Source organism: Cladophialophora yegresii (assembly GCF_000585515.1).
Source record: "Cladophialophora yegresii CBS 114405 chromosome Unknown aczIN-supercont1.6, whole genome shotgun sequence".
NCBI lineage: Eukaryota > Fungi > Ascomycota > Eurotiomycetes > Chaetothyriales > Herpotrichiellaceae > Cladophialophora > Cladophialophora yegresii.
Window position 1 is genome coordinate 287,098 of NW_006913050.1, and position 22,357 is coordinate 309,454.

Here is a 22,357-nt window from a genome sequence, read left to right on the forward strand (position 1 = left end):
TGTTCCCGTTGCGGCACAAACCTTTCATATGTCAACCACGAGTTCCTGAACACCCCGATGGCATTCGTCGACGTCACGGTCGGCAGCCTTGATCCCGACTCTCTAAGGATGGCAAAGGTAGATAGACATGGGTGGTGGGAGTTTGGGGTCGACTGGATCAAGACGCTGCTGAGCAAGGGAGACGGTGGCTTCATGATCAAGCATCAAACAGGCGACGTGGCTCGGTCGGTTGACGATTGAGCAGCGCAGTTCGGGTCCCCCATCAGCCGAGTAGAAGAAATTTCCTCAAAGTGTTGATGCATGCTTGCCAGGTTTGTCTCTTAGAACGGTTAGAAATGGCAATCAGTGCTTGATGTGATACTATGGCTTCTATGTAATAGACCGTGGGCCAGCGCGCGTGACAGATTTCCTTATTCGGCGCCTTGATAGAAAGGTCAGGTCATTTGAAACCAATTCCACCCTCTGAGCCAAATCCAAAAGTTGACAATCCTTCGCCGTGCTTGGGTTCACTGCAGCTCTGCCTCACGTTGCTCAGCTACCGTCAGGCATGCCCGAGCAAGATGTAGCTCCCCAAGAAGCTCCACGACCCGTCGTGACCTCATTCTGGACCAGATCCCTCATTGTCCGTACCTACTCTCATCCAAGTTTTGCCCGCGCGATATGACTCTGACGACGTGGTAATTAACAGGCAGGCGCATTCGCCGGCCTTACCGTCGACTTCTCGCTCTACCCCCTGGACACGATCAAGACTCGCCTCCAGTCTAATCTGACGAGTATAAGTACCAACAATGGCGCCTCCATCTTACCTCGCCATACCATGCGAGGCACCCTGCGCAGCATGTACGCGGGTCTGCCCTCCGCGTTGCTCGGGTCCATGCCCTCGGCGGCCTCCTTCTTCGTGGTCTACGACGGCGTGAAAAGAGAAATGATAGACAACGATACACCTGCCTCGCAGCAAGCATACGCTCACATGCTCGCCTCGTCGTTGGGAGAGATAGCCGCGTGCGCCATACGGGTGCCGACAGAGGTGGTCAAGCAACGGGCCCAAGCGGGCCTCTTTGGGGGATCAACGCTGCTCGCATTCCAGGATATACTGGGCCTAAGGAGGTCAGATGGGTACACGACCATGGTCCGGGAGCTCTACAGGGGTGGCGGGGTGACCATCATGCGCGAAATCCCCTTTACCATCATCCAGTTCAGTTTATGGGAATATTTCAAGGACTCCTACTCGAAACGCCAGCATAGAAGGCATGGCAGACAACCCGGAATGGTCTCAGCTACGGAGAGTGCACTCTTCGGCAGTGCGGCGGGCGCTATCGCTGCTGGACTGACGACGCCGCTGGACGTCCTGAAAACCAGGATCATGCTGGAACGGAAGGAGTCAGGCGCCTCTTCAGAGAGAGCTGGTGCTGTGATAGTCTTGCGCCAGATCCGGGCACAGGAAGGCATTGCTGGCTTGTTCCGCGGCTTTGTACCCCGTGTCGGATGGATTAGTACAGGAGGTGCCATTTTTCTGGGAACATACCAGTATATTAGCAATATGCTGGGGTCAGATTGGAGATAGATCACCATGAAGTTTAGACGGGTTTATGAGTATCCTCAGGGCTGCGAAGTCGCCGCGCTATTATCATAAAATCTGGGGTAGAAGATGCAGGCTGGGTAAAGCGTACGGTGAAAGGAAGCGTTCAGCTCCGGTAGCATTATCACAACAAGTCTCGTTGCCCGGTTTGATTACCATTTGCCTCCCTTACCCGCCCACACGATGTCCAGGCTCCGCACCAGCTTTTCCAGTTCCCAAACCCAGGTCTCATAGCATCTTAAAACGTAAACCGTAAACCACGTGTCTCATTACTCAATGGACTTCCAGATAGAGATGTTCTTCTCAATCTCATGCCTCCGATCAATCCCCGCCAGCTGATCCATTTCATACAATTTGTGCATCTCCTGCAGCCGGTGCTCCATGTGATACCGGTATTGCGCCGTTTGTTTCAGACTCTCCAGATTGTTCCTGCTTACAGCATCGCGAAAGACTCGTCTCATGCGTTCACTGTACAGTTGACAACTTGTGCCGGGAAGGAGTGAGCTTTTGCGTAGTGCAGGCACAAGCTTCAGCGTTTTGGACACGTCGTGTGCGATAGACCGATCGCGCAGTGGCCAAACCACCTCTTCATAACATTCCTCGCAAATCGTGAGCTCAGGGATTTCAGGGTGGAAATGCCATGACTGAGTTGCCAGCAACGTATCCTTTACGCATTGCCGATTGCGCGAAATGCGTCGGATGTAGTCCACAAAGTCTTGAAAATCTCTGTGCCTGATGGAATCCTTCGACCGCTCTGACAGCCTCTCCAATTCGTTCAGGATAGGTAGGAAGTGCCGACTGTGAGTATTCAGATTGCAAATCTTCTCGACCTCCTTCTTGTCTTGCGGTCGGTCGAAAACGCAGAACTGGAGGTTAGGGAAGATCAGGTCGATATTTCTGACGCACGCGGAACATATATCGAAGTTGTCCACTGCTCTTTTCGTTCTGGGGTCTGTCAGATGATACCACCTTCTTAGGTCACTCTTCGTGCCAGAGCAGGGCTTCGTTCCCGCTGGTGGACCGTGAGCAATGTGCCAGATGAGACCTAGATCCTTCCTGTCTTGCTTTATCGACTGAAGCCACGCGACACGCAGCCAAGGGTGGCTCATCGCACAAATTATTGGCTGGCGAGGATCTTTCTGGAAGCTTGGGATGAAGTAGTCTCGGAAGCGGGTAGACCCAAGAAAGCCCATGCATGAGGGGCAAAAATTCAGAAATGACATGTCCCGAATGGTGTACCAGTCGTGCAAGCCAGCAACAGGCCTTGACCGCGGACAGGGTGGTAATGAATTTGGCCGCGCGACTGTATTCGGCAGCGCTGTACCAGGCTCAAGACTCATCGGGGTCGACAGCAGTGTCTGCTGAGCAAGAGCGGGGATTGGCTGCTGGTGTGCTTGAGCTGTGGACGTTGAAAATGCTCTGAAGGGCGCTGGTGGGCGCGACTGATCAGGAGAGTGCGAATAGGACGATGCTCTAGAAGCAGCTCGAAGAGGCTCGAGAGGTGCTGGCGTGTATTGTGCGGTTTTTGGTACTGCTCGATCCTCGTGAACAGTGTATGTCGTGGTACGAGTTGCGGCACTTTCATCCCGGCTTGTGACCGACTCTGTCCTAGACAAACTTTGATACACTGGTTGAGCTTCTTCCAGCAGAGGAGAGGGCCTTCTCGACCGTTGTCCACTACTAGGTCTGCTTTGCGAACCGCTGCTCGGTGTCTCAAGGGACTGGGAGGTGTTCGACCGAGTCAAAGCGGGGATAGCTTTTGCCGCGAGTGAGGCACCTAATGTTGCCACTCCCAGGAGAGAGGAGCTTGCGCTCCTGAAGTCTTTCAGGTGACTCTCGTCGACTGACGGTGGCCGTGACCTTTGCCTGGATGGCTTTAATGAGTGGTGGCTCTGTTCGAAATAGTCTCTTGATATTCGGTCGTCTCGAGGTGTGTGAGGAGGGCTCTGGGCTGGAGAAACAGACGGCGAGGCACGACGAGATCGAGCATCAGCATCCTTTGGCCGCTTGTTTTGGTTAGCGACGAAGGCATTTTCAAGCAAACCCTCCATGCTCAGTGGTGTTCGAGCAGATACAGGTGTTTTGGTGCCACGACGGGGTTTCTCGTCCGAAGAATACTGTTCTCGGCTAGAGTCATCTTTAGAATGCCTGTCACGTCGTTGAGACCGCTCTCGTTTTGACGTGGATTTCTCTTCTGTCTCGCCACGTGCACGCGAACTTCGCCTGGACCGAGCTGATCTGAGGCCGTCCTGCTCTCTTGAAAGACGCTTATGGCTGTCTTCGGCAGAGGATGTGTTGGGTGAGTCAGTATTCACTGGAGCATGGCGGCTGTTTGACTGCTCCGGGACGGGAGTTAGCTCAACTGCAGACGACCGCGCCGAATTATTGTTCGGCTTCGGAGTTGCAGGAGGCGTTATATGATCTTGCCCTGTGTAAGTATAGCCAGAAAAGGCACCTGGTCGTGGCGCTGGGCTTTGATAGCGATGAGTACGCCTTGAGAACCTGCTATCCAGACTCTCGTCTCGCTTGATTGACCTAGAACGCTTGACCCTCTCAGAGTCTGATCGATCTAACTGAGAGAAGCTTTGCCTCGCGGCTCGACTCCGGCTCCGGTCAGGCCGCCTTCTTGATTTCGCTCTCTGGTCTGATTCACTAATATCACGGTCGGCGACGCGTGTTCCGGAGTGAACAGAAGCCGCCCGTCTTGCCTCATGAGCATGCATTGGGGACAGCAAGTTTTCTTTACGGTTTGCGTCTGGCGAGAGAGCATCCCTTGAGGCGGTCGGCGTGTGAGCATAGGGAGAGGGAGCCCGTCGCTGCCCCGTCCGCATTCCATCAAGACCAGCCCCAAGATCCGTGTGAATTCTAGTCACATGAGGTCTGCCTCTGGAAACATCTGGCTGGGATAGCTGGGTGGTTGACTTTGATCGATGCAAGCCATCAGAGGGTCGTAGAGTTTCCGGCTCTGATTCTGTGGTTTGAGAGGGCACGAGCACAAACCTCTTCTCGGTGTTGGAGACTGGTTCCAGCTCACCCTTACGAGTGGCACTGCTGCGAACATGTTCCTGACCATGGGAGGACTGAGGTGCAACATGAGAGTCGTCAATGATAGGATACTGATCGACAGAGCCTCTGCTGCTCGCTGGTTGGTCCTCGCTCTTCAGCTGGTCAGTAGCAACACCAGGCATATGTTCCTTCGCCAGAGCCACTTCTTCATCTTCCACGCATGGAGATGGCGGCCATATTTGTGTCATCTCAATTCACTCAACCCAACAACCATAGCCAAGATCTTGTAATCATTGCCAGCTCACCAACATACAACGGAGGCAGCCTTATGTACTGATTCCTCGAGGCGCTCAGGCTACACGCCCAAGAGTGGTATGATGCAGTCGGGCAAGACGTGGGTTCTAAGAGTTGTTTGACGGCCTGCCGTTACCTGAGAAACTCGTATTGCAAGGCGTTGGGAACTGGGGTGGTTGTGTTTCGAATTGTGTTGCGGGAGGCGCAGGCAATGTGAGAGAGGGACAGGCCAGATCGAAATCAGCACGCCATGTACAACCAAGGAGCCAAGGTGAACCGCTGAACTCGGGGCCGTAACAGGTGACAAGGGAAACCGCAATAGTCTCGAGGCAGCCTTCTTCGCCCAAGATACCGGTTGAAGGTGCTGGTACTCCGTAGAGTCGTGTCGAAAAGCGAAGCTTGGGTCAAGCTAGGAAATCCTCACTTCCACCTGAGCGCGAATGCAGATGGCTCGGGAACGCATTCACTGGCCGGCCATGGGTCAAGCCGGAGAAGGATATTGTGCAATCAACGATATGAAGAAAAGAGAACAATGGGGCACGCAGAGAAGTACAACCGTAACGGGCCGCATTGCCTGCGATCCGGCGGGGGCATGGTGGTGAGGGTGGATACAGACACCCGTGAAATTTGTGTGAGGCGAACCTCGGTGTGGAGATGGGCTCGATGCAAATGGCGGTGTCCGTCAAGGATGAGGGCTTCTTGTGCTGCAGCTGTCAGAGTTGAATGAGGAGGGATCTTCCCATGCGGTAGGGCTTCAATTGTTTGGACTGGGAAGACACGACCATTGGACGGTGTCGCAGCCTTCAGACGAGGTCAAGACGGGCTTAGAAAACCCCACACAAAACTAAACAAATTCCAACACCACCAACATCATTCTTGCATAATGCTAATGCACTCGCTTCCTGCCTTTGCCGCCGCTTGCGCCTCCTGCCGTTCTCATTTGTAGGCCCCAACAGCCCGTCGCGATCCCCCGAGAACGCCCACGCCCCGCCACAGTCACGGCAACGATCAAGAGCGTTACGCCGATGAATTGGCACGAGACTAATCCGAAGGCTCGCATACCGTGTACTGTGTACTTGTTGTAGCAGACGCTTTGGCCCAAAGGGTCGGCAAGCATGTCCTACTGCGCGACGCCGTATATTCGTAGTCACGCGCAGCCGTTTTGCATGGCTGCACCGGACAGCTGAGAGGCGCATGCATTCTTGACGCGACAAGCAATCCTTCGGTCCAACTCCAGGTCCTCTGCTAGCATGCCAACTACATGACCTCAGAACGTTAGCAAAAGGTCCCCGTGCTGACGCGGCCGATTGCTTTCTCTTCGCTTCCATGTCTATTTTGAGTCTTACTCTGCAATGTACTTGTCGCAGGAACGCTGATGTGAGGCGTGGTTCCTCGAAGCACATGAAAGTCCCTCTTCCTCTTACCAAAGTCCCTCAGAAGTTCTCGACCCAATTAGGGCCACCGGTTTCTACGGGCGTTTCGGCGAGCCACTCATCATTGCAGAGTGCCTGACATGATCGTCTACATGAAAATTGTTTACTGCATGACACGCTGGCCCAGCCTCTGGCGACCTCCGCTGTCAGGGCACGGCCACAGCAAGTGCTGGGACCAGTAGCGAGCCTTGCCATCACAGCGGTGACTGCCCAAGCCTTGTTGGCAATTCTTCAATGGCAGCATTTTGAACAGTACATATTGCCACGAAGTCTTCGTCTGTTCGCGAGGTGGATTCGTTGCGAAATCTCTCTCAAATCAACATGGATGAGCCGACTGCCACGCCCACGGCGAGACCGGTCCATACTTGAGACTAGGTATCTGCTAAGGTCATACAGAGAATTCCACCACACCCTTTTGTTGCTGTTGGCGTCGATCATATTGCCCGGTTACACAGACACCACAGACATCAGGACACACCTCGCCTTACTTGACTGATCTCATGACGCTTGGTGACGGCGGGATCGGGACAACTGGAACCTTTGGCCACGTTCTAACTCGTAGAAATGATGATTGATGACAACCGGTCACCGCTGGCTGCTATTTGGCTATATAACGGGGCGCTGTCTCGGGCTTCTTGCGGCCAGTGGAAGAAGCCATGCTCGGTGCAACGTCTGTTGATTACGACACGTTCCACTGCAGCAGCACCGGCAGCCCTCCTCTGCTTCATTCCCACAAGCCGTATCATGACCGCGACCATGGCAGAGCAGCGCATTTGCAGGCGCAGGGCGTGGATTATGTCCATGCAACATGACGAGGATGAGCTCTGGGTAACTACATAGTAGGGTTGGCTTACCGGCATCCTGAAGCGTCTGCGATAAGGCAGGCGTCTTATCGCAAGCCATCAAATGTTCGCGGGGTAAATTTGGCTACCCCTCGTTTTGCGAAAATATTCTATGCATGAATACGTACACCGGTCTTAGGGAGGCTGGAGGTGCCAAAGTCGCATCTTGTACGCTGGAGTCGAGGAGGTAAGATATGGCTTATTCAAGACCAAACCTCTGCCCAAGCAGCTGACTATGGTATACTCCGTACAGACATACTTTGCTACAATGAAGAGACAAATACAGGGTGCTGCCCGATGCCCGTAGATCTTGCCAGAAGTGGATTGAGGCCCATTCAGCGGCGGTCACGCTATCAATGGGTAAATGCTGGTCTTGTACACGTACATACCTGTAGGTAGCCATTGAGGTACCTCACAGTGAGACAGTACGAGGTAGGTACATGAATCTAAGTCCAACCCTGCGGAGAAGCTCAAGCACAAGCTCCAGCTATCACCAGCTATCCAGTGATGCTTACGAGATCGACGAACCACTGAAACGGCTATGTTGCCGTGGCCACTTCTCCTCACACTCCGATCTCGCTGACCACGATTTCCAATGCCGGGATTTGATGAGTCTCATTTGGATGGCTTAAAGCTGTAGACCAACGGGCAGGGTGGAAAATTATCAGCGGACATTACAGTTGTTCGGCCGACATCACTTCGATTCTCAGCGAGCATTGCGGTTGTTCGGCCATTGTCAGCGGACATTTCCTTTGTTCGGCCGACACCAGTTCAATTACCCCGACATTGAAGCGACGTCCTCTTCTATTAGATCCATGTCTTTGCGGCCTCGTGTGCCAGTGAAACCGCTACTCAACACAGCGACAACAGCAACTCGTCTGCGATCACTGACTTCACAGCTATCTCTTCGTCCAAGTCCGCACTCGCGACGACCATCAAATCCAGCCACCGTCCGCGCCATGTCTTCCCTACCCTCCACCATGAAAGCGGTCTCGTTTTCCAAAACGGGCGGCCCCGATGTCCTCGAATACAACGAATCCGCACCTCTCCCTAAAGTCCAAGATGGCGAGGTGTTGGTGAAGAACAGCTTCGCGGGCGTCAACTTCATCGACACGTACTTCCGCAGTGGCCTCTACCCCGCACAGTTTCCCTTCACACCAGGTCAAGAAGCTGCCGGCACGATCGCGAAGATCCAGGGAGACAATACGTTGGGGTTCAAAGAAGGCGACCGCGTCGTCTGGATCAAAGTCGGAGGCTACGCCGAGTACACGGCCGTGCCGGCGGATAAGGTGATCAAAATCCCCCAGGGCGTGTCGGACGAAGACGCCGTGGGCAGTTTCCTCATGGGCATGACAGCACTGTCACTGATCAAGGAAGCCTATCCGGTCAAAAGGGGCGAGACTATCCTCGTCCACGCTGCCGCGGGAGGCATGGGTCTGATCCTCACCCAAATGCTGCGCGATGCCGGATGCACCGTGATCGGCACCGCGGGGGGACCCGAAAAGTGTGCCCTCGCGAAAGAGAACGGCGCGCACCATGTGATTGATTACAAAGCCACCAGCGGGCCGTCGTGGGTAGAACAAGTCATGAAACTTACCAACGGCGAAGGCGTGGACTGCACATACGACGGCGTCGGCAAGGACACGTACGAAGGATCCCTCGAGGTCGCGAAGCGGAAATCAAAGGTCGTATACTTCGGCAATGGTATTTCTCACCGCTCCCTTTTCCCACGCAGATACATTCTCTTCTCTCCCTTCCGCTTACTCTTCATTACACCTTACTGACACTCTCGCAACAGCATCCGGCGCGGTCCCGCCCATCAACATCGCCCGTCTCACGGCGAAGAATCTGTCCATCATGCGCTCAACGCTGATGGGCTACATCGTGACCCGCAAGGAGCTCGAATACTACGCCAACGGCGTGCTGGACATGGTGAAGGACGGCAAATTGAAGATCAAGATCCACAAGGTTTATCCGCTCGCCGAGGCGAGGCAAGCCCAGGAGGATTTGGAGGGTCGCCGAACCACGGGGAAGTTATTGTTGAAGTTGTGATGACGAACCATAGGGAAGCTGCCGTTGGAGTTGTGATGACGAACCATAGGGAAGCTGCCGTTGAAGTCATGATGATTGAGCCAAGGTGGCTCGTGCAAGAGAAGGCCGTCAAAAGGCCTGTGCCTCCCATCGGAGTAATCACTGATCGTAGCGCTGTGCATCACTCCCTAGCCGTCCAAGGTTCATGTAAGGTGCAGGAGCTACATGAATGGAGCGTACACGGATGTGTCTTCCAACCGAGGCGTCACAGCATCTCCTTCTCGTCGACGCCTTGTTCATTCTGTGTCACAGCATTGCAAGGCTCGTGTGATGCAGCACAATTCGTGATGTGGGATAGAGTGGGTCGTGCCACAACGCTCGGAAATACAAAATGTAAAGCGCTCTGTCTGATCATCTTGTATCATCAGCTGTGTCCATATAGGCTTCATTTCCACTCAGCTCGACACAGCACTGTGGTAGGCAGGCGTTGTGACAGACTGTCGGGCGCTGACTTTCCAACAACCTTACGACATACAGCCCTTTGAATGCCCGAGCGACGCCGGTATGGCCTGACCTGTGCCTCTGTCATTCTGAGCCAACATCTGTACCCATGAGTGTATTGCATCGCATTTTCGCTTTCAGCCGATCCAACAGCCTCACTACAGCCCTTGTGGATATCCTGACGACGCTGCTATGGGCTGACACATGATTCCGTGCCGATGTCGTTGTGGCCCGACAGTTGTATCCAGGCGTGTGGTGCCATTTGCGCACATTCGCTTTCAGCCCGTTTCATTCGGATCTCTCGGTCTCTCGATCGCTCATAGACCCGATCTTGACGTCTTGATTCTTGATCACATCCTACTTCTTGCATTCACACTCCCACGCGAACGCTGCGGCTCTCCGCCCCAGGCTGTTCCCCATCCAAATAGAGGCTCACCCATCTGTATTGGAAACAATCAGCATGTTGAAGAGAGTAAACCAAAGAACAAACGAGACGGACGAATACTCACTCTGTAGAGAACATACACCACGTCGTACGTTGTGACGGTCTATTCTGTGTCAGTGAGATACCCCGTAGTCTGTCTACCGACGCAAGTCAGATCCAGGTGAGAAGGTGTTTGATAACATACCCGTCTTCCATGCATGACGACACCTCGTGGGCATTCATCTGGATGAGAAGGATCGCCTGAATTGCCCAGCACGATGGTCAATTTGCGGATAATCTTGGCTCGATTTTAGCGTCATCGTCATCGTCAGAGTCAAATTGAGCAGAGCGTCAAAGTCTGAGGTACTGTGTCAACAGTAAAGAGGGATCTGGCCTGTTGATGTGGCTCCTTATGGATAGCTGAGATTGATATGAGACTGACTTCTTGTAATTTTTCCTTCACGACACCCCTGATATCCTCGTAGATAGTCGACTGGATTCGCTTAATTCCACCACGGCGGGCAAGTCGTCTGTAGCGCCAAGTCAATATGAGCTCAGTGTGCGTGTAGCGAGGCATTGTAGGCTTGAGATCACGCTGAGGTCGGGCGTACCGGATGGCTGGTTTAGCTGTGGCAGAATGTTCGTCAGATATCGTCTTTACTACTCGATTCTGGGGTTGGAACGGGCTGATTGTAGTTACCGGGCTGTATTGCTGCTGGGAAACTTACTGATCCCTTGGATGTTGTCGCGCAAGAGCTTGCGATGGCGCTTCGCACCAGCCTTTCCCAGACCCTCTCTGGAAAAGGCTTGTCTCAACGGCATCGTCGAAAGAACAGGAAGACGTGTGAAGGGTGGTGCGAGAGTGATATCTGACAAGCACGATGATGATAGTGGAGAGGAAGAACGGAGATTTGGCGAGAGTCCTTGAAGTGCTCGAGGTGTTTGAAGTGTTGAAGGATGTAGAGAAAAGACGTTGAGAGAAGGGAGTTGAGAGACAAGAAAGGGAGAAATGAAATATGTTGTCGACGACCTGAGTGGTCAGAAAGGAGTGTTATCCAGCGAAAGCGAAGAAGGGTCCGGCAAGGATAGAAGAATTAGACATTAAAAGGGGACTGCGAAGTGGTAGTATATCGCATATCCAATGAGTAGGTCAATCATCCAGTATCCAGACCGTTCAAGCTCTATCCAGGTCATGCAGTGTCGTTCAGGCGTGCAAACACGACACGCCACTTCGTTAACTTAGGAGATGAAGGTGGCTTCAGAAAAGACCCTGCCAGCCTCCGAGACCTCGTCTTCCCCGTCGACTTTGATTTTCAGCTGCAACTTGTCGGTCGAGAAGTACTGCGGCTCAAGTCAGTAACAACAGCGGCGTGCTGAACGCACAAAAGAAAAGCGGTCGCCTTACTTGGAAGATATGTGGCTTCAAGCCTGTTGCAGCGCCTATGAAGGTCTTGACGAACCCTGGCAAATGCGCCAGAACCTCAATCCGATCCGATCGTGTGGGCAGATCGCCCTTTACTTCCGCGTGTACAGGCTTACCATCGACCTGGCCATTCCACTTCCATACTATGGTTGTTGGCTCAGGCCAGTCGTTTGGCGTTTCTTGCTTGGATGAAAGATGCTCAGCGGTACATTCACCGACACACACTAGCTGCCCGTCTTTGGCAATGCCGCCTACACCGACTGTGGTTTTGCCATAGGATTGGGGTGTTGTGTACTCCATCAAGACCGCAGAATAGCCCTTCGTGTGAATATTGGCAAAATTCCATCTGTTTGCTAAGTGGTGGGGTTTCATGCCTTGAAGAGCATAGATGTAGGTACCCTTGCCCTCCATCTTGTACGTCTTGGTGGGTGTTTGCATGGTGCCTGTCACTGTGCACCGAGGCCAGAAGGCATGTCGCATCGACCCCCATGGGTGAGCGGGGTCCGTCCCGAAGTACGTAGTGCCATCTTTGCCAACTTGAAAACCTGGGGCTTGCCTTTTCAGTGTTATATTGACAACGCATTGTTCATTTCTGGCTGATTTAATTGTGTATGCATCTCCTGCGTCGTTCATTTCCAGAGCCACGCCGTCCGCGTAGAAGCTGGTCTGTGGCTCATCGAAGCCGTAATCCTTCAGCGGGTCAGAGCACCATTGATGCTTTCCAGGTCCTTCATGATCGAAGATCTTGCTGTTAAACTGGGCGGTGGTATGGAGGCCACTATCAACAATTGATTAGCCCGCATGCGGCAACTGCCAATGGTATACTTCTAACCCGACGTTGCTGTATATGACCTGGGCCATGGCTGTAACACCTTCGTCTGTGTAAAAGTAGAAGGTTTCGGTCTCGACGTTGGTCTGTTCCATGGCCTTCCACCGCAAATCTTCCTTTTTGAGGATCGAGTAGGGCGGTGTCTGCTTCGTAACAGGTTGCACCGCTGTAGGGCCATATTCGGGTTCCTCGGTGCCAACGACGTTGGCTAACTGCTGTTTGAACCAATTCATGTTGTCTGTACGTTTGCGAAAGGAAGTGTGTAGGCAATGGCAGAGACGGGACAAGTATCGACCATTGGCGCCTAGAACAATATAGTAAGGATATGGAGGGACGGGATCACTCGAGTCGTCTGCCGGCGAAGGGGAATTTTCGACGTCAATGGACGAATCGAATGCTTGCGGTGCCTTAAAGAAAGCATTTCGCCGGGCCTAAAGAGCCCTTGGGTGACTAACACAATTAAGCCCGGGCTGCCTGAGCAGCGCCAGGAATACCAATGGTACGAACGATGGGCGGATCTAGGTGGGAGCTTAGGAGGGCCCAATTAGCAAAGCGCGCTAGATTCATCGCGGCCTAGTTTACTGTACTGCGCATGCTGAGCCAGGTCACGCTTCGCGCGTTGAGCTTCATCAATATTTTTTCGGACTTGGATCAACATTACGGAGTAATTCACCCATTCGTGCAAAGCCGCAATTATTCTTAAACGTGCAATCATTTCAATACTTACGCTCATTTGCCTGCCCCTCATTGCACCTCCGAACCGTTCAACTTTCCGTGCAGCATGGCGAAGGCCGTGGCGGCTCGTGATCAGATTGTGAAGTTGATAGTTGGAGCTGGGCAGGCGAGCCCAAGTCCACCGGTCGGCCCTGCACTGGGTAGCAAAGGTGTCAAGAGCATGGACTTCTGCAAGGTGCGGTTGCTGAGCAGATTACCAAACGAAAGACTGGCTGATGCCCGAGAAGGAATTCAATGCCCGTACCGCTCACATTACTCCTGGTGTCCCCGTCCCAGCACGGGTCACAGTTCGACCGGACCGTTCTTTCAGCTTCGATATCCGTACACCCAACACCTCTTGGCTACTTCTTCAGGCCGCCGGAGTCAAGGAAGCCAAGGGCAAGATCAAAGGTGCACAAAGACCAGGCCACGAGAGCGTTGGTACGGTATCACTAAAACATATCTACGAAATCGCGAAGATTAAACAAACCGAAACACGGCTGTCTGGCTTGAGTCTCGAAGGTCTTTGCAAGTGTATCATTTGGCAATGCAAGTCAATCGGCGTCAGAGTTGTACCGTAATCAGAGACCGGTCATGGTCGAGGCCTCCCACGATGGTTCAGGTCCAGGGCCGCCCTGTGTTTGGCTATGGAGATTCCGGAAGTCCTTTGCACTGATTTGCGCGACCACACGATGATGTCGACTTCAATGCAGACGACCGACACGTGGAACACCAACTGCTCACCTGGCATCCTCAGACGCATGTTGAACAATGTCAAGCCGGGATATGGGCCAGGCGGACGATGAACCTTGTAGTCCTACCTCGGATGCAAGTACGACAATCAAGCCGTCCCGGAAATGTTCCAAGAGGTTATGGAAACAGCTTGTCGGCCGCTTCAAACATGCCTCGGTCAACAGAGAGGAATCTGCCATCACCGGAACATTGAGCAGCACTCATACAACATTGCGGAAGCAGTTTTGAGGGAGACCCCGAGAGAAGCCCGGGGAAGAAATGGTACGGTCAACTGATGGTGCAGATCCAGTAACCGTATTGGTCACTTGCCATGGCAACCTTCGACTATCTTGCATGAACGTATAACATCATTTTCACAACCCCGTGGGGATGGCAACACACTGCGACAACGAGACATCCGGGAGGTTCGTCCTGTTCCGGCAACTTCGGAAGATTGGAATGACAAGCTTGTATGGGTTCAGGCGTTCTGGCTTGTGTAATGGAATTGGACTCTACACAATCCTCAAAATCGCTCTACCTCGGTTGGTAGAGGATACTCGTACCACAAGTCCACAAGAGTACGAGAGATGACGTCGCGCCTAACGAACATTCTTCCTCGCCTTCAGGCAGACACCGACATCTCGTAATTCGCAAATGGGAGCTGAAGAGATGTATGATATGCGACGTTGTCATCATACTGTTTCCGGCTCAGCCGGAAGGAAAACCTGGGATAGGTTGGAGGTAAAGACGAAGCAGGTGACAGCCTCCAGAAGCTTAGAAGATGTTCAAGGTCGGATGTTCCTGCGCTCCGCTCGGCAACCCGCCTTTGCAACTATGTCCTCGTGAAGACATTCTCGATAGCCATTAATGATATCCACTTATACACGTTTTCGTTGTAGCCGTGGGTCGGCCTTATGTGGTACCGTCAGCCCACGTCTATGACTCCTGGGGCGGGAACGAGTAGCAGGTAGGGCATTGTACCAATTGCCATCCTTGGTGCTGTGCTTCGATTCCAAAAGAGCAATGATATGCTGAGACGAGTGTTTGGCGGGGCAATTGGACATCCCACTTTCTTCTCGGTGTGTCTCTAGCGAACAAGTCGTGCACGCTGAGTCGCTGTATGGACCTTTGTTCCGGCAGATCTATTGGGGTGCGATTATTAAGTGAGCACCAAGGTTATTACTGTACCTACAGTTGCCCTACCGCTTTGGCTTTCATATGCCAGTAGAGAACAGCGATCCTTTGGTCTTGCGCTGTCTCAATTTTCATACTCCGTCCTGTCGTCTCCTGCTCCACCAGGTCCATTCTCGTCGGCGATTCCGTCTGCGTGTATAGATCAATCAAAGACCGAAATTTCGCAGTCTACGTAACTGAACGCATGTGAGTTCCATCAGCTCCACTCAGCCGGCCAATGCTCAGCCGGTGTACTTTTCCTTCCCGTACCGAGTATTAGCTCATCTGCTCTCCGAAAAGCCAGCGTGGGACAGCAATAGTGCTCCTTATTCTAACATGAGTTCTTTTCAGATTATCGGATTCTAGCATCTGTTAGATCTTCGCTTGCACCAACACATCAGCAGAGATCAACGTTCGTTAATGTAGCCGATCGCCTTCCTATCCGCCGACCATCGCAATCAGCACCCCTCCACCCCCGCGATACCACCAAGATGACCTCCAAACTGTCCGCAATGTTTCTTCCCGGGGACGACTCAAAGGGCGAAAAAGGTACCTGCGGTATGTGACTGTGACGGGAACGCGTTAGGCTGACTTGGAGGTCCCAGATGCTGAACCGGAGCTACAAGGGAAAAAGATTTCACAATCCGCGCAAGGTACGGTACGATTTACTTCGGACGATGAGGAAATAGACCCTCTCGACGAGTCAAGACGAATATCAGAGGCTGGCGGGGTCAAGAATGAGGAGCTTAGTCCAGAGGCACATGAACAGATTCGGAGCCTGGCCATGTCGCTGCAGAAGTCACGGTTACAGGAAAACAGGATGGCCAATTTTGCATACGAGACAATCTCTATGCCTCCGTCCCGGGTATGCGGAACGTTCTCCATCTTACTAGAAGACGCTGACAGGAGTCCTCCCAGGTCCCTTCGAGAGAAAGCGATGGCCCCGGGACTCCACGTGGCTCTATAAGACATGGTCATGGTTCCATGTCCTCTGCTTTCCAATCCCCACCGTTGACACCACACGGCTCAAAGGATGGCAAACATGATTCCGTGTCTGCTGGGAGGGGCCAGTCCGGCCAAAATGCTATAACTCCACAGACATCGCCACCTCCGGACCAGCACGGCAGAGCACTATCGCAGTCAATATCGCCTTCCCACCCTGTCCCGTCTTCCTCCAACGAACACCCATCAAGTAAGCCTGACCAGGGGCAGGAAAGAAGAGTAGCCAGATTTGAGATTGGACCTTCCGAGTCTACAAGTCCTGCGGATCAGAGTCCAGTGGGCACGCCCAAGCTTCGACCCTCCTCACCTCAGCCCGGTGGCCAACAGAAACAGACTGAGCCACGACACTTCGGAAGTCTGGGAAGGGGCTCCCTTGCCCCAGCCATCGCAGCTGCCGCTGAGCGGATACCACGGCAGCCAAGTAGTAGCGACTTCTCGGGATCAGATAAGCGAAGTTCAATTTTCGGACCAAGCAAGAAAGATCCTTATTCTCACGTCACAGATAGCGGCAGCGAGAGGAGTGGTCTAGAAGGGAAGAAGCATGGATCAATGTCTGAATTGAAACGATTCTTCAGACTTGGCCACGGCCACAAAAAACACAGCACACTGCAAGAGTCTCCGGCAGCATCCGTTCCAGCTTCACGGAAATCTACTAACCAGAAATCCGGCACCAGAACGCCTCCTCACCAAGCTCCTCCCACCAATGTTCCTTTCATGGACGATCACAGCCTCGAGGCGAAATACGGCAAGTTCGGCAAAGTTTTGGGATCCGGAGCCGGTGGCTCGGTGAGGCTACTCAAACGAAGCAGCGATGGGGTCACTTTTGCCGTCAAGCAATTCCGAGACAAGCATTCCTGGGAAAGCGAGAAAGACTATTCGAAGAAGGTCACGGCCGAGTTCTGTATCGGATCAACCTTGCATCATGGCAATATCATCGAAACCATGGACATTATCCATGAAAACCATCGCTGGTATGAGGTGATGGAATATGCACCATACGATCTGTTCGCAATTGTGATGACAGGGAAAATGTCGAGGGAGGAGATTGCGTGCGCCTTCCTCCAGATTGTCAATGGTGTCAGTTACCTTCACAGCATGGGGCTCGCACATCGTGACCTCAAGTTGGACAATGTGGTGGTTAGTGAGCATGGGATCATGAAGTTGATCGATTTCGGCAGCGCCACCGTGTTCAGGTATCCGTTCGAAAACGAGATCGTGCTTGCTTCGGGTTGGTAACCTGTTCTCAATACCGAAAAGCTCGCTAACTTGAGTACAGGTATCGTCGGATCTGACCCGTATCTTGCTCCTGAGGTGTATGAGGAAAAGAAGTATGATCCGACAGCTACTGACATCTGGTCACTGGCCATTATCTTCTGCTGCATGTCTCTACGCCGCTTCCCGTGGAAGCAGCCGCGACTTGTGGACAACTCCTATAAACTGTTCGCTTCTCCGCCCACGCCTGGTACACCCGTCCCCGATTCTCATCCCCGAAAGCACTCACAGCTGAATATGAATGACGAGCACTCTGGTTCGCGGCACAACTCGGAAGCCAACGGCAGTACCCAGGCCTCACACGGCCACCACCATGCTGAGAGTGTTGACGAAGGCAGGCCTTCTACCTCTGGTGGTGACAAACAGGAAGTCATCAAAGGACCGTGGCGGCTTCTCCGCATCCTCCCCCGGGAGAGCCGGCACATCATTGGACGCATGCTCAAGATTGATCCTGCGGAACGAGCGACTATGGAGGAAGTGCTTGAAGACGATTGGGTGCTCAATGCAAAGGTGTGCTATCAAGAGGAGAACGGCACTGTTCACCACGCCGAAGGCCACACCCACGTGCTGGAGACTGGTTCGGGAGGTCCGCCACCAGCCAAATAGTACAAGAGCTGGCGGCGTGACGTCTGAACTGCATGCGGCCACTTTCATGGTGGGCCTGGAAACCGTGCCGGAACGACTCTGATCATGTCGCGAAACACCAATGACGAACTGGCCGCCTGGGATGCGGAGGCGGAACCTACCGAGAAATGCGGATGGGACTTGACGGGCGCCTTTGGATACTTTGGTCGAGATGCGTTCAGGAGAAAATGGTCAAAGTCTTAGTGAGAAAGTCATTATATTGTAGATACCAGTTTACCACGTTCCACCACAAATGAAGCCATGATGATATGGACCTGAGAGTACTCCGTACTGTACCTACCTCGTACCTAAATAACACAGGGACCTAACATAAACGGAATCGCGTCGGGGTAATTGGCCCCGTCGCATGGCCGTGTCCAGCCCCAGCTTCTAGGGCAGCTCGTGGGTTAGTGGCGCTGCCATCCGCAACGCCCATTGCCCGCACTTCGCAACGACGCAGGCTAAATGTTACCTTCACTTGATCTGCCGACGGTAGCTGCTCCATGCTCCTCCGACCTATTCCAACTTTGCGGGTGGATTCGAGATCAGAGCTGCGTCGTCGGGCATCTTAAGCGACAATGGATGGTTAGAAGTGCACGAACTGCAGTGTGTCACGAGGGTTAGAAATTCGAGGGACCTTTGAAAGATACCCGCATATGGCCAAGAAAAAGCGCCAGAGGATCAGCTATGGTTTGTCGCCCAGTCCTGGAGATGCTGTCGCATTTGCTAACAGACCCCAGTCCTGCCTCTGGCAGCCTCTCCTGGAGGCCACCGGCTTGGGGTGAATGGCCTAGCATTCGACGAAGACCGCGATATCCTGTGCGTACCTGTCCACAGCGCCCACGCGAGCAAATACTGAAATTCATCGTAGATACACTGGCGGCCGGGACGGTGTAATATGTGCCTGGAATCTAGATCTAGACGCGCAGAGGTTACAGCGAGATGCAGGGACCAAGGACAAAAAGGGCACTGTTTCCTTTCGCAAGCAGGTGCAGGCGCATACGCACTGGGTCAACGACATCGTCCTGGTCAAGAACAATCTTGGGCTGGTGTCTGCCTCATCCGACGTCACCGTCAAGCTGTGGCGACCCCATGGCCACGAGACCACTCAAGCATACACCATCGGCTCCCACAGTGATTATATCAAGTGCCTTGCGACGCCCGACCGGACCGCGAATTGGGTTGCATCGGGAGGCTTGGACCACAAGATCTGTCTGTGGGATTTGAACGGGGCTGGCAAGAACCTCGAGATTGATGTTGGCAAGATTCAAGACGTGGTCAAGGGATCCGTATATGCACTGCGCGCCCGAGGCTCTCTCCTCGCGAGCGGTGGCCCCGAAAGCGTGGTTCGACTGTGGGATGTCAAATCTGGCAAGAGCATAACCAAGCTTGTTGGACACACAGACAATGTCCGAGACATCTTGATAAGCGATGATGGCGACACCCTGCTCACAGCCTCGTCCGATCAGACCATCAAAGTCTGGTCCATTGCTGCTGGAAGATGTGTCCATACCTTGACCATGCACAACGACAGCGTCTGGTGCATGTATTCGGATGACCCTAACTTGGCCGTCTTTTATTCGGGAGACAAGTCTGGACTCGTTGCCAAGACAGACACCCGTCGTGCCATGGAAATTGACGACGGAGTGTCGGTCGCCGTTTGTCAAGAGCACGATGGCATTGCGCGGGTTCTCCCCGTGGGCGATTTTGTGTGGACGGCTACGTCAAGTTCTAGCGTTAACCGCTGGCTTGATGTCGACACGGAGCTCGAGGTGGAGACGCCGCCAGCATCGCCACGCGAGGAAAGGGCTGCGAGCCCAGAAATGAGGAAAAACCTGTCGCCTGAGGATGCTCGAACACCCTCACCCACCTCGACCAGAGATTGCAAGATCAACGGGACTACGAATGGCGAAGTTGACCACAAGAAGAAGATACCACACACCGCGATTCTTCGAGTCTCGAACACTACTCTACTTCCTGGCAGAAAGAACCTGGGCAGATTACCCAATGTGTCCGCGACGAACGTGAGGAAAGCTTCCGAGGTCATGATTGCCGACGATCTGAGTCTAGTGGTTCCTGTCCGAGGACAACCTGCTGAGACTATCGAGGGCCAGAACGGACTTATCAAACACGTCATGCTAAATGACCGAAAGCGAATCCTCACTCTGGACACTGCCGGTGAGGTTGTATTATGGGATCTGTTAAGAGTGAGTCTGCTTCTCTGCCTTAGGCTGGGCCCCAATTGACGTGCAACAGTGCACGCCGATCAAGTCGTTCGGCCGTCGTCATCTAGATGAAGTTGTGCCGGACGTCAACACCACAGAGAGCGTCGCAAACTGGTGTGGTGTGGATACAAAGACTGGCAAGATCACAGTCATGCTCGAGGAGAACTATTGTTTCGATGCGGAGGTGTATGCAGACGAGATTGACCTGCCCAGCGACGTTCATCTCCGAGAAGATCAAAGGAGTGGGTGCAATATCTCGTGGACGAGTGACCGTACTGATGATGCTTCACAGTTAATCTCGGAAAATGGGTCTTGCGCAATCTTTTCTCAAAGTTGATCGATGAAGAGATTGCTCGCGACGAGGAGCACAGACGCACGCTTCAAAGCAAGATTACTCCCTCGTCCAGCACTGGCCTCATTCGACCTGGTGCGCCAACGAGTATTGCCATGCCGGAATCTGTTGGAACAACCCCTATGGTATCTCCAGGGACTACAGCCACGCCTCGGGCAAACGGATTAGGAAGGGTTCCTCCTACGCCGGGCTTAGCAATTGGAGCGGCTACTCCGGGGTTCGCGCCACTCAACACCAGCCTTTCTACAACGGCTGAAGAAGACGGCGGAGTGACCCCTAATGGTATACTGCACACTCCTCGGACAACTACCCCGAAAGTGCACACTCCTCGTGTGCAGCAAACCCCGTCGGCAACAGAGTCACAAGGGGTCGACTATTTCTCGTCTTCAACCGCCACCGCGATCGATCAATCCGAAGCGTCTTCAGAGAGCGATAAAATCCCCAAAACACCCGGTATCGGAACGGAAAACAATGCCGGCACGGTCTCCACGCCAACTTCACCAACGGAAGAAAAGAAAAAGGGCTTGTTCGGCAAGAAGTTCGGCATGGGTATGTCCTTGACCAAGAAAATGACAACACGCACCTCGGCAGAGGTAAAGGCACCCGTCGCTTCAGCAGAAGAGAAACTATCGGATACAGCCTCGATGCGGTCGTGCGACAAAGACACCGAGAAGGTGCATAACATCGAAGACAATTTCTTCGGCGTTGTGCAGAAGATCCGTCTCGAGTACGATGAGCACATTGAGCACCAGCCAGATCAGCCGCTGCCACCAGGAATAACACCCAGTCCGGCCAGCGAGACGCCAGCGCTGGCTCCACCACCTCACACCACAGTTATCATCCAGGAGGATAATCCGGAGAGTGGCGGCCTAGCGGACCAATACAGGGGAGAGATCAGTGAGTTAGGCAACCCGACTGAGGTTGACACGTTGGAAAAAATTGCGCCGATGTGGCTAGGTGACTTGTTGTTACGGGTAAGTTTGCTGTCCTGAACACACGGCGACCTTCCAATCCAATGGATTGGTATCCGTATGCTGACTCGGCCTCGTGGCATTTCAGAACCAAATCCCGTACAAAGACACCGTCAAGGTGTCTTTTGTGCTGCACCCTTATGACAACCTTCTTCCAGCCATTGCGTCGCCCGACGGCAACGCCCGCCTCAATGCGAATCGCATGCTCCGCGCGAAGAAAATCATGGCGTATGTTGCAGAGCGAATTGAAGCTCCCGTCCCAGTGGCACCACCTCCAGATACAGCCCAGTCCAGCGCAACACATACCGACACCGAGCCACCTCCTGAGGCTGAGCGGACAAATGAAGCCAGACCGGCCGAGACACCGGCGCCGGGCAGCGGGCAGGAGGCCGATGGGGAGCAGCTGAAGCCGGAAGAATATCTCGAACTCTACTGCCAGGGCCAACGCGTTGACCCGAACACCACGCTCGCGACTCTAAGGGTGCATGTCTGGAGGACGGGTGGAGATGTCGTGCTATATTATAAGAGCAATGGGCGCAAAGAGCTGAAGTTGCCGCATCCTGCTCAGGTTCCCACCAGGGAGGAAAGCGAGGAGACCACTGGGGTAGTAAGGTAATATTAGGCTTAGGAGAGATGAGATCTTGGTAAAGAGCGAGACAGTCCACGAGCCGAATGCCGGAATCTGGAAAGTACATATTCTGAAACAGAAGACTGAGCTCCCAAGCTCCAAGGCTAAAGTTTTCGATCAGAGGAGGCTTTGGGTCCTCACCGTTCCGAAAGCTGCGAGGACGACCAGGAGGGGAACGGCGTCCAGGTCAGCCTTCCACGTGATTTTGCGCTCGGTCCACCTTCCTCGAGCTCGCCTCGAAGATGTTCGAGCTGCGGCCTTCATTCGGACGCATCATGAGCTCCTCGTCTTCCTGACAATCC

General features: G+C 53.4%; 8 protein-coding genes across 8 annotated transcripts; 6 read left to right on the forward strand and 2 right to left on the reverse strand.

Annotated features, from left to right (window-relative positions):
• Window positions 1-57: 57 nt before the first annotated feature.
• A1O7_08107 (uncharacterized protein) lies at window positions 58-240 on the forward strand (the record flags this gene model as incomplete). The annotated part of the gene is made up of 1 exon (XM_007762101.1): window positions 58-240. One exon carries the CDS (start codon window positions 58-60, stop codon window positions 238-240), a length of 183 nt encoding a protein of 60 aa, XP_007760291.1.
• Window positions 241-817: 577 nt separating this feature from the next.
• Window positions 818-1,564, forward strand: A1O7_08108 (uncharacterized protein; the record flags this gene model as incomplete). The annotated part of the gene is made up of 1 exon (XM_007762102.1): window positions 818-1,564. One exon carries the CDS (start codon window positions 818-820, stop codon window positions 1,562-1,564), a length of 747 nt encoding a protein of 248 aa, XP_007760292.1.
• Window positions 1,565-1,848: 284 nt separating this feature from the next.
• Window positions 1,849-2,919, reverse strand: A1O7_08109 (uncharacterized protein; the record flags this gene model as incomplete). Its single annotated transcript, XM_007762103.1, has 1 exon — window positions 1,849-2,919. The coding sequence occupies one exon, from the start codon at window positions 2,917-2,919 to the stop codon at window positions 1,849-1,851; it is 1,071 nt and encodes a 356-aa protein (XP_007760293.1).
• Window positions 2,920-8,113: 5,194 nt separating this feature from the next.
• On the forward strand, window positions 8,114-9,206 carry A1O7_08110 (NADPH2:quinone reductase; the record flags this gene model as incomplete). Its single annotated transcript, XM_007762104.1, has 2 exons — window positions 8,114-8,858; window positions 8,953-9,206. The coding sequence occupies 2 exons, from the start codon at window positions 8,114-8,116 to the stop codon at window positions 9,204-9,206; spliced, it is 999 nt and encodes a 332-aa protein (XP_007760294.1).
• Window positions 9,207-11,349: 2,143 nt separating this feature from the next.
• On the reverse strand, window positions 11,350-12,595 carry A1O7_08111 (uncharacterized protein; the record flags this gene model as incomplete). The annotated part of the gene is made up of 3 exons (XM_007762105.1): window positions 11,350-11,451; window positions 11,516-12,311; window positions 12,366-12,595. The coding sequence occupies 3 exons, from the start codon at window positions 12,593-12,595 to the stop codon at window positions 11,350-11,352; spliced, it is 1,128 nt and encodes a 375-aa protein (XP_007760295.1).
• Window positions 12,596-13,143: 548 nt separating this feature from the next.
• On the forward strand, window positions 13,144-13,657 carry A1O7_08112 (50S ribosomal protein L11; the record flags this gene model as incomplete). Its single annotated transcript, XM_007762106.1, has 2 exons — window positions 13,144-13,272; window positions 13,322-13,657. 2 exons carry the CDS (start codon window positions 13,144-13,146, stop codon window positions 13,655-13,657), a joined length of 465 nt encoding a protein of 154 aa, XP_007760296.1.
• Window positions 13,658-15,472: 1,815 nt separating this feature from the next.
• A1O7_08113 (HAL protein kinase) lies at window positions 15,473-17,861 on the forward strand (the record flags this gene model as incomplete). Its single annotated transcript, XM_007762107.1, has 4 exons — window positions 15,473-15,539; window positions 15,587-15,846; window positions 15,900-17,211; window positions 17,260-17,861. The coding sequence occupies 4 exons, from the start codon at window positions 15,473-15,475 to the stop codon at window positions 17,859-17,861; spliced, it is 2,241 nt and encodes a 746-aa protein (XP_007760297.1).
• Window positions 17,862-18,535: 674 nt separating this feature from the next.
• A1O7_08114 (uncharacterized protein) lies at window positions 18,536-22,043 on the forward strand (the record flags this gene model as incomplete). Its single annotated transcript, XM_007762108.1, has 6 exons — window positions 18,536-18,569; window positions 18,620-18,698; window positions 18,751-20,086; window positions 20,136-20,346; window positions 20,397-21,430; window positions 21,516-22,043. 6 exons carry the CDS (start codon window positions 18,536-18,538, stop codon window positions 22,041-22,043), a joined length of 3,222 nt encoding a protein of 1,073 aa, XP_007760298.1.
• Between the last annotated feature and the right edge of the window lie 314 nt (window positions 22,044-22,357).